An 11,161-nucleotide genomic window follows, 5' to 3' on the forward strand; every position below is an offset into this window, starting at 1 on the left:
ATGTGGGAAAGGCTGGAAAATGAGCCTACCAGGCCAGCACACATTGCACGTGGGGGACTCAGCTTCCCTCCAGAAGCAGAAAGGAGAGAGGCGCCACCTAGCTAGGGGCTGCAGTGGGAGCCTGGTGGGTGGAAGAGATTCCTGTGTCTTTTATGTCATCTCTCTGCTGTCCCCTTATGTGGCTGACGCCCCCACAACAGGAATGAGAAAAACTCACTCAGGGCTAAGGTTTCTCCAGGACTCTGCTGCCTCCAGCAGGGGGAAATGAAAGGGAACAATTTAAAACTTATCTATGTCTAACAGCTAAGTGAAGACCAGATAGATTCCTCAGAGACGTGGAACTTTCTAACCTGTCCAGATCCCAGGGCAGCCAGTCTGTATGTCCTGCTGGGCACTAAGGGGGTTGCTTAGCTCTGTTCTTCAACCCTGTCTGTGCTGAGTACAAAGACTTCTGGAGGTTTGTTTTGGGGCTTTTTTTTTTTTAAGAAAAGAATCTTTAATGAGAAACACTTCTCATTTGAGGATTCTCAGTAGCCTGCCTGTCTGCTTGCTGAATGCCCATTGAAGGCATTGCCCTTTAACAAGGGCCATGAAGCCAGTGTTTCAGGCTCCACAGCTCCAGCTAATCCCTTTGCTGCGTGCCTTTCCTGGATTCCTTACGCAGACCTAACTGCCGTAGAAGTCACGAAGGACTGTGATTGCATAAAGATTACCAATTCGGGCTCCTGGAATGTCACTAACCTGAGCCTGGCCAGCTTCCCAGCACAGCCATAGACAAACTTGGTATTAACAGCTCTCCCAGTCCTGCTACATGTTCAGGGCAATAGCTTTGTGTTTATAACTCTTCTCCTAACCAATATTAAAATGAAATGGTCCGAAGCCAAGTACATTTCAGTCTAAACCTTTGAGAGGTGGATCCCACTGAGTGCAGGCAGCCTTATTTGGAAGTGGCCCCTGCTGAATCCTGGGCTCCAGCAGACCAGGGAGTTCTGCAGGGTCCAGTGACAGCAGACAGCACGGGCTAGGGGCAGGGGCCAAGATCCCTTACTAAGTGGATTCCCAAGATATAAATCCCTGTATACAAGTATGTTTATCTCCCCAGCCCCCACTGGTCCTAGCCTCTCCCCATGTTTTACACGGCAGACATGAAAAATGTCACACATCAGAAGCTAGGTACACTGCCTCTTTTTTACCTTACACAAGCCTTTCCTCAAATCTGCCCTGGTGGCCTGCCTTCTAGCTTGCCCCGTGCTGGGCCCTACCCCGTGCTCTGCTCACTGGGTTACTGATGTTCCTTAGGTCCCACAGGTCCCAGAGAGACCAGAAGTCAGACAGCCCCTGGCAGACACAGGCACCCAGCTCATGTGGGCCCCTGTCAGGTAACACAGCCATCTGGGAGCAGCCAGAGTCAGGTAGCCTTCATCCTCCTGTGCCCTCTTCACTGCCCTGCTGCCTTTCTCACCCCTCCTCCAGCCTGAGCCTCCAAGATAGCTTAGGGCACAGTACTGCTGGCAAGCAGAGTGAGCCACCACTGGCCATGTTCCACCCGACTGTCACCCTTCACCCTCCCCAAACCCTTGCAGCCCTGCACACTCTGAGAGAACCTTCCTCAGTCCCATCTCAGAGTCCATTCCTTATCACCAAATGCCCAGCCAGCCTCAGCATGGCTGGCTTTGAGCCCCCCCCCAAGCAGCAACGGTTGGCATGCGTGCCTGCCCTGTCTGTACCCCACAGGGAGCCCTGTGAGAGAGGGCAAGGAAGAGGGCAGTAAGGCAAGACCCAGAGAAAGAAGGGAATGCCCCTTACTCTGTTTCCACTGGCATTAGGAGGATTTCCTCTTAGAAACTCCTAGGAGTCCCCTTAAAGTCAACACTTCTGGTAGATGGGAGTCCAAGGTCACACATTAGGGACAAACCAAGGCCTAGAATGGAGCCCAGGTGCTGCCTACTTGCTACACTCCAGAACCTGGAAGCTGCCTGTCTCCAGGGCTCGGAGGGTAAAGGGTGCTGAGAAGCCCTCAGGGCCAGCAGAGGAGGAAGTGGCAGACCTGGTGCTCATCTGAGTGCTGTTGGCCCCTCTTCCCAGGGGGGCAACCGGGACAGAACTGAAGCCTTACCAAGCTCTGCTTACCAGCTGCCTTATGCCCTCTGTGTCTGAGAGCAAAGCCTTGTTTCTTTCCTAAGCAGGATGAAGTGCGTGAACTCTGTGGTGACCTCTCTCAAGAGGGTCAAGGTTTTCACTTTTGTGCTGGCCCATGATTTATGTTCAGAACTTCCCAGAAAAGCCTGTGTTATTTATACTCCCATTTAGCTTCTAAAAGTATTTTTAAGGCAGCTTATGGAAAATGTATATGCACCACATGCAGCCATAGGCCTGAGGCTGCCAGAAGCCTGACCACTATGTGGGTGACCCTGAGTGGGACTCTGAGTGCAGGGGTGTAGGTCAGTTTCCTGGCAGTGAGATGTGCTGGGGGACACTTAAGGCAAGCAGACCTCAGTGGTGACTGAGCCCCTCACCAGGTGCTATGGGTGCAGGCCCCATGGAGGCGCTCTGCTGGTTCACACCCCGTGAACCTCACCCGGCTTGCTGCCATCATGGTCACCTCCCATTACTGATGCAAACCTGCCCCAAGAGATGGCCGTAGACCTCCTCAGGTCCCAAAGCTAGTGAGTCACTCTCTCTGTGGCCCTATGATAGTATTCGTCTTGAAGAGGATCTCTTCTGGGGACCACTAAAGGCCCCAGGGTGAAGAGTCTGTCCTGTGCTTTCTATGTCCTCAGCCATCCCTCATCACCCCCACAGAGTCTAAATAGGTTCAATCTGTTAGATTTCCTGGGTGAGAGAGCTCCTCTGAGATAAAACCAGACTAGGATCTGAGACTTTACATTTTTTAATTCCCTAGGGTCCTTAAAGCCTTTGCAGTTTATATAGAGTGAAGACTATTTTTAAGACTGTTTCAAAAGACAATTGTACTTGGAGGCTTCCACCTTGATGAAACTGGCCTTACTGTTCCAACTCTTGCCTTAGGATAAGCCCTAGGAACATGAACCCAGGGTTCCTGGAATTTATTTTAATTAAAAGCCTCCTGACCTCTAGTGGGCCACAGTACAGTCCTGCCTTGCTTTCTTTTGCCTGTATATGAACATCTCCATGTAGAGTGCCAGGGCCTCTGGGAATGACTTGGCTTCAAGTCCCCAGAAGGAGCCTCTGCAGAGACATTACACCACCCTGCCCACCAAGCCTGTCTTCCTCCCTGCTCTCTTAACATTCTACTGGAGTGAAAACGGGAAACATTCATAGCTGTGGAACACCTGTGCCACCAGGGTTCAGATTTACAAGCTAAGTCATGCCCCCGTGTTTTAGAAAATGACCTCATCTTCTGCCCAGGCCAATGGCATCATATTGCAGAGGATTCTAGAAGTGGTTTTGAAAGTTAGGGTTGGCCATGTGCAAGAGTGCTGAAACTGCTGGCTCTGTGTGAATCCACAACCAGCTTCAAGGTACCGGGTCCATGCCCTGGAGGTGATGTCCCATCCTAGGGGTTATGACTTCCTGTCCTCATGGCCAGCCCCACCTCAGCAACAGACAACATCCTTCTGACCAAATCCTTTCCAGGCTTCTGGTCTCCCTCACTTCCTATTCTGCCACCAGCTGGATAAAACTCTCTGCTTTGAAAGGACCCTTATGATGCAGGCTGGCCAATGGATAATTTTGCTTTCTTAAAGCCACCTGTGCCCTATAACATAACCTCATCACAGGAATACTATCTCATTTTACCCAAAACCAAAGGGGAGAGATTGTAGAAGGGGTCACTGGGGACATTATAGAGTTCTGCTGGACACACTGGCTTTTGGCAGGGAGCTCCATCCAGCTTCCTACTGCAAACAGGCCTCAGCCCTCATCCCCAGTCCAGCTCACACTTAGAAAACCCTGGCAATTAGGAAATATATTTGTCTACTACGCTCCGGGGCCATTCAGCTGCAACTCCCACTCACAACTCTAGCTTTCACTTCCCTCCTCATTTTCCACACCTGAGATCTTCCTTTTCTTGCTTTCAAGATTAGCATATATTTAAAAATATTTTTGTTATATTATAACCAGTATGTTGAAGTGTTTGGAATGGTTGGGGTTTCTTCCCTCAGCTTCATGTTAATGCAGTTTTCCAGATTTTTAATGTTATAGAAATATGTCCCACAGCTGGGTACAGTGGCTCATGCCTATAATCTTAGCACTCATGGGAGGCTAAGGTGGGAGGATCCCTTGAGCTCAGGTATTAGAGGCCAACCTGAGTAAGAGCAAGACCCTGTCTCTACTAAAAATAGAAAAATTGGCCAGGTGTCATGGCAGTCACCTATATAGTCCCAGCTACTCAGGAGGCTGAAGCAGGAGGACCGCTTGAGCCCAGGAGTTTGAGGTTACTGTGAGCTATGACACCACAGGGATCTAGCCTGGGGCAACAAAGTGTGACTCTGTCTCCAAAAAAAAAAAAAAGAAGAAGAAGAAGAAAAGAACTATGTCCCAAGATTACAGTCAGAGTCAACTGAGTCCACTAAAATAAGTGGACCCTGAGAGGTCTTAACCTCAGTGAGGATGACCAGAGTCATAGAAATCAACCTGAGAACTTGCCAGTGTGGTCTCAGGTATAATTTCACCTTTTGCATGAACTTTGCCTTATGTATCCCTGGGAATGCTAAGATGTATGAAAATTAAGGAAAGTAAATTGCCATAGCCTTCTGAGACCTAAATTCTTTTTTATAAAACAGGAAGATTAATGGGCAAAGGAAAATCTCCTTAACTGGTTTTTCCTATCCAAATACCTATTTTCAAATAGTTCACCACCACTAAAAGTGTATTTGTTCTGTTTCTATTTCAAATCTGTGCACAGTTTTTAAAGTTGTTATTCTAATGCTTTTCTTCAGATGTGGCTGAGCAGTACTTTCAAGAGAGCATGGCTCATCTTAAGGATTCTGAAGGGCCAGGGAGAGCCAAATTTTTTTCAATTCAAGATGAATTTTGCCAGTTTCTACAAATGACTGGACAAAAAGAGGTAAGTGAGTCAGATCACAATTGTCTGGCTATTCACTTGTCGGTCTGCAAGCCTTCATTAAACACCTACTGTGTGCAAAGCACGTGCCAGGCTCTGGAGGGATGTTAATAAGGCCAAGTGGCCCCTCTCTAGCAGCTTACAAATACCTGCTCTTAGACATTATAAAACCAGCCAGGCATGATGACAGCTCACACCTGTCCTCCTAGCACTCTGGGAGGCTGAGACAGGTGGATTTCTTGGGCTTAAGAATTCAAGTCCAGCCTGAGCAAGAGCAAGACCCCGTCTCTACTAAAAATAGAAAAATTAGCTGGGCATCATGATAGGCTTCTGTAGTCCCAGCTACTTGGGAGACTAAGGCAGGCAAGAAGATCACTTGAGAGCCCAAGAGTTTGAGGTAGCAGTGAGCTACGATGCCATGGCATTCTACCCAGGGCAACATAGTGAGGCTCTGTCTAAAAGGGAAGGTATGGAGAAGGGACTGTTTATGACTATATACACTGTCATGCCCACTTACAGAAGATCTTACAGAACTAGAAATGTTGAGAAGCCAGTGGACAGACACTGCTTATTGCAGCCTGCACTTTTAGCTGGGATAGAGGTAGCTCTGATTCTTCTTTTTTCATTTTGGATAATGAATGAAACTTGCTTATCTAGTGAAAACCACACAGTACAGAAGTTACAGCTCTCTCTCTTATACCATTGATCTGTAGAGGTGTGCTTTTACATGGCTTATAAAAATGGAAGGAAATCCACAGTTCCTATTCTTTGATAATTAAACCCTTGGGAACTTATTCCCTACAAAGCCTAACAGCTATCAGGAAGCTACATACTGTGGCTTGATTTTTATATGTGTCTGTGTACATATGTATACATATATAAATGCGCAAGTCCCTGCATAAAATGGGGCAGTGCTTGCACATAACCTGTGCATATCCTCATACCCTCCTGCATACTTTATCATCTCTAGATTACTCAATACAATGGGATATAAATGCTATGTAAAGAGTTGTCATACTGTATTATTTTTATTGCTGTATTCTTATTTGTTATTGCACTTTTCTCCTGAATATTTTTGACCCACAGATATGGAAGGTCAACTGTATATGGATTTGTTTGTTTGTTTTTTCCCAACTCTAACCTATCCTGGTAAATCTTGGACATGAAAAACTTCTTATTTCCCTTTTTTCTGTTTATCTCTTCCCTACAGTTCTTTCCTCATCCTTAATCACCCACCCCTCTCAATTAGGAATGCAGGCTTTTAGCTAGATATTTTCACAAGCCAAAGTAGGGCTACAGTCACCATGACAAGTGGAGTTTCAGTATCTTCCCAGGTCACCCCCCACCCCAAGGAAAGAGGGACCCAGAGGCCTCAGATCCCCTCTGTGCCTCCCACCCATCTCTAGTTGTCTTGTGGAGAGTGCGTAAGTCAGAATGAATGGCAAGGGTTAGAGGGGAGTCTGCCCCCATCATGCCTCACCATCTGCCTCCTCAGTCATTTTCCCTCTAAAATGTATCTTGTCTCCATCCCTCACTTTCCATCCCCGACCCCCCACTCCCCACCTCTTGCCTGGACCACCCCAACCAATCCCTGACTCCCAGCTGCTTCTTCCCATGCTTATCCTTTCCTAATCCACTCAGAGTGAGAAAGCCATAGCATTCCTCTCAAACAGCAAATCCGATCAGTGAGCACTTGTTTGTAAACTGCTCTCACAGCTCCTCAGTGGCCTTAGGATAAGCCAGAATCCCTGTATGGCCCATAACACTGTCCACAGTCTGGATGCCACTGACATTTACAGCTTCATTTTTGTGTCACCACGCCTGCCTGTGCTCCCTAATCTGTGTCCCTGCCACACTGGCCTTTTCTAATTCCCACTTCTGGGCAGTGCCAGCCATTTTTTCCTCCCTCCTTTGAAAGACCCTCCATCTCCAGGCTAACGTTGACTCATCCTCCAGTTCTCTCCACCCACCCCAATTCTTCTCCTCACTATTATTCCTTACAGAACCTGGTTTGATGCAATCAGATATTTCTAAGTACACATTCTTGTGGAGGTTTGATGTCTTCCTGGTGACTAGACCGAGTTTATGAGAGCAGGGACCCTCTTGCCTGCAGTGGGGAATGCTGCCATGGGTGGTAGGTGTTTGGCTGCAGCCCAGCCTCTGACTGCCATGGGGCTTGTGCCCGTTTACCTGTTACTGTCTGGCTTTCTGCCGTGATGTCTGTTGCTGAAGCAGCTAATGGCCAGCGTCACTGGTGCTGTGCCTCACTGCCTGCATCCAAGTCACCCAAATCAGTGTTGCTCAAAAGATGCACCTCACTGTCCCATGCTGCCCTTGGAGATTTTAGCAAATGGACTCTTTTCATTCTAGGGTCATCCAATGCCCTTGTGAGGATAGAAAGAGCTGCTCCTTCCTCAAGTAGATAGAGCCAGCACCTGAGTGGAACATGGACTGGACCTCAACCTTCCATGTGCTCCTCCAGGTGCCCTGGGACAGGGCACAACCTGCTTAGCCAGACGTGCCTCCCCCATGCTGCTTTCACGCTTTGGTTGCAGACCTCTCACTGGAGGTTCTAGCAGGAGTTGGCCAGCAGGGCTGGGCCCAAGCATAGTCCCAGAGATGAGCCTATGGGAGCTGCACTCAGACCATCCCAGATGTGGTCACAGCCTAAGGTGGGCACCAACAGGAAGGCCATCTTTGGGGAAGAGGTGCCTTTTAGGGTAAAATGTAAGCGAAAATCACTCTGCCACAGGTTAAGATACTCTGCATGAGTTTGTCTTCTAGTTGTGCTTTTCTCCCACTCAAGAACCTTTTCTGACTCCATATCCCTGTAAGAAAATTTAAACTCCTCAGCCCGGTTTGAAGGCCATCACTACCTGCCCCAGCCTGCAGCTCCAGCCTCATCTCTCTCTAGTCCCCTTCACACTTTCTCTGTGGCAGTCAAACGAGTCCACCCACTTTCCCTAAACAGGCTGTGTGCTCTTCCTCCGCTTCCTCCTCGGGCTCTGCTCAGCCCATCTAAGACCCTGGTGATTCTTCACTCCTCTCCATTATGCTTCCCTGACTAGCAGAGGCTCTGTTTCATACAAACCCATGAGGCATCGCTTCCATTGTCATCTTGACTTGCCATTTAACTTCCTGCACAGCTGTCTCTAGTTTCCCCAGTCAGGCTGTAATCAGTGCTGAGAGCTTCCTTTAGGAAAAGGAGTCTCTGTCCCCTCTTCTTTCCATCACTGGCTCCTCAAAGCCTGCCAGATAGTTCCTATGAAGAGCTGCCAAACCCAAGCTTCCCTCAGTCTAAGTCCTTGCTCACAGATGTTGGAAGATACTTTCCCTTTAGGCAAGTCTGGGCTTGAGTTCTAGTCCGTTGTGTACTTCCATGGACCTCACCTGGCAAGTTACACCATTGCTCTGCCTCTTCAGAGATTCCTCTGATTCTACCTAAGAAATTGATTTCTACCTCCTTAGCCTCTTTATGTTATTCCCCCACCCTAGCCCAAGCCCCTAACTCCTATCATTGCCAATAAAAGGATTAAAGGCCCTGCGAGCCCTTCTATCTGCAGAGCACCGTGGGGACACCTGTGAGGCTGTGCTGGGGCAGCACCTTCATGCTTGATTGGCATTTAAATTCAGCATTCATTTTCTGCAACTGTAACTGTGCCTTCATGTAGAAGACTGTGGAAGAATTTTGGAGAAAGTGTGCGAGTTTTTCCCCTGCATGTTTTGGTGTCTGCAGAAATTAATATTAGAACTCACATTTTTCATCCCATGTTGGTATGGACAAACTTGACAGGTACAACAAAATGTCAGGCCATGTTGGCATGCTTACTTTTAGTTTCCTAAACTATTTCCTAAGAATAGGAAACCCTGGAGAATATTCTGGATGTTCTATAAATAGATAAATTGCCAGGGAACACTCTGGTTTTCATTTCTGTAAGAAAGGCAGTGTGTATAGAGGAAAGAGGAGTGCGGAACTAAAAGGTATTAAAATTACGGGCTAGTTTCAGAGCCTAGCTACGCCACTGCAGAGCTAGGCTGTGAGCAAGTTCCCTGACTGCTCTGTGCCTCAGTTTCCTCCTCTGTCTAATGAGGATTAAAATTGCACCTATCTGAAGAAGGCAATAAGAATTAAAGGAGATAACACACATCAACCCTTTAGCACACACAGGACTCAATATATGATAGCTTTTGCTCTTACTACTCAACGGCCGTGGACTCCCATAGAGCTGAATTGGGTTTTTGCCACCAGATGCCCTTATGCATTCTCTTTTCATCACCTCTCCCCACACATTCTTTCCATCTCCTGCTCCACCAGAGGAGAGTAGGCTCAGCTCAGGAGACTACTAGACCCATTCCTACAAAAAGTGAAAACAGACATCAGTTACATAATTTTCTCAAGTGGCACTCATCCTAATCAGCTTTTGAACTTTCTCACCAGAGAGCTTTTTGTTCATTTCACAGAGAGCAACCACAATCCTGAAAGAGTCCCTGGAAGCCAAAGTGAGAGCATTTGGCGATTTCAGTCCCGAGGTGGCAGAGACATACCAGTTCCTGAGTGGGGCAGACGTGGCACAGGGGAACTACAGCGGGGCCCACAGGAAACTGAGGAAGGTAAAGCTGGAGCCAGTACCAACTCAAGGCCAGGCTCTCTCCCACCCTCCACTGTCACCTTCTCTCCCACCACTGTGCTCCTTTAAATGCAGCTTTGTAAGTGGCTTCTTTAGATAAAATGACATCTCTTTTGTGGTAGATCTAAGCTGACACTTCTTGAGTGAAAGATAATGGTAATCCTCTTAGACATGTATATTTAAAAAGTGAATTATCAAGTAATTTTACCATGCAAATACTTTTTTTACATAATATATTGATCCTTAAGTTTTATTGTGCTCTTTCTATATACTGAGTTTATAGGAGAATTCTTTTATATTTTCTTCTATTTTCTTTAATTTGGAATTTATTTGTGCAGATGGTGTAAGATATGCATCTAATGTTGTCTTTTTTCCAAATGGCAACCTAGTTGTCCAGCATTGTTTCATTCAAGAACCCATCTATTCCCCGGGGATTTAAGATGACACCTCCGTCATATACTGATCTTCCATATGAACTTGAGTCTATTTCTGGACTTCCACCCTCTTACTCTAGTCTTTCTGTTTATTCATGTGCCAGTATCTTATAGTTTTAATTATATAGATTTTATAGAATAATTTAGTATGTAGTAGGACTGGACAACCCTTATGGCTTTTGGAAGTTCTAGGCATTCTTGTACATTTATTTTTCTACATGAATTTTTGTGTTAATTTGTCTAGCTACATAAAAAATTTATTGGTTTTTTTTAGTATTATTTATATATAAATATTTGGAGCCCTGATATTTCTGTGATATTGAGCCATTCTGTGTAAGAACAAGGGATATCTTCCCATTTGTTCATGTCTACTTTTGTATCTTCAAGGCATATCTAAAGTGTTTCTCACACAGGTTTATTCCGAAGCATTTTCTCTTCTTTATAATTCTTGTAAATGAAAATTTGATCTATTATTATATTTTTGATTTATTTTTGCATATATGAACAGAGTTTGTTTCTCTTTGTTAATTTTATGTACCACTGATTGCCTGGTTCTTTTATTGCTTGACTTAATCTAAGCATTGATTCTTTATAGTTTTCAAAGTATACATACTATGTAGTATTACAACACTTGCAAATAGATACAGTTTTACATTATGTTTTCTAATTTTTATGCCTCTAATTGATTTCTCTTATTTAGTTGCATTGACTCATGCTGCCAGCATACTAAATAATAAATAGTAGTGGCGATAATGGGTATTCTTGCCTTGATGCCTCTAGTGATTCTATCTTGATAGATGCTGGCTTTAGAGCTAAGGTTTGTTGTATTTTATCATTTTAAGAAAGTATTTATCAATTTCCATTTCATAAGTTTTTTAATTACAAATAAATGTTGAATTTTATTAAAGCCTTTTCAGCATCAATGGAGATTATCAGATGATTCTTCTTAGATCACTTAATACGATGTACTTTACTATAACATTGAACCAACCTTGCATTCCTGAAATAAATCCCCTTTAGTCACAATGAATTACTTTCTTTTTTTTTTTTTTTTT

General features: G+C 45.6%; 1 protein-coding gene across 3 annotated transcripts in view; it reads left to right on the plus strand.

The window, feature by feature from the left end:
* TTC23 (tetratricopeptide repeat domain 23) overlaps window positions 1-11,161 on the plus strand; it is a 91,220-nt gene that overhangs the window by 65,295 nt on the left and 14,764 nt on the right. For all 3 annotated transcript variants that reach the window (XM_023512679.1, XM_023512680.1, XM_012804407.2), the window contains 2 exons: window positions 4,920-5,047; window positions 9,506-9,655. In XM_023512679.1, coding sequence (XP_023368447.1) covers window positions 4,920-5,047; window positions 9,506-9,655 — 278 coding nt within the window. The remainder of the gene's footprint in view (window positions 1-4,919; window positions 5,048-9,505; window positions 9,656-11,161) is intronic.

The sequence above is a fragment of the Otolemur garnettii genome, unplaced genomic scaffold, assembly GCF_000181295.1.
Source record: "Otolemur garnettii isolate 467f Iridium unplaced genomic scaffold, OtoGar3 scaffold00029, whole genome shotgun sequence".
Lineage (NCBI taxonomy): Eukaryota > Metazoa > Chordata > Mammalia > Primates > Galagidae > Otolemur > Otolemur garnettii.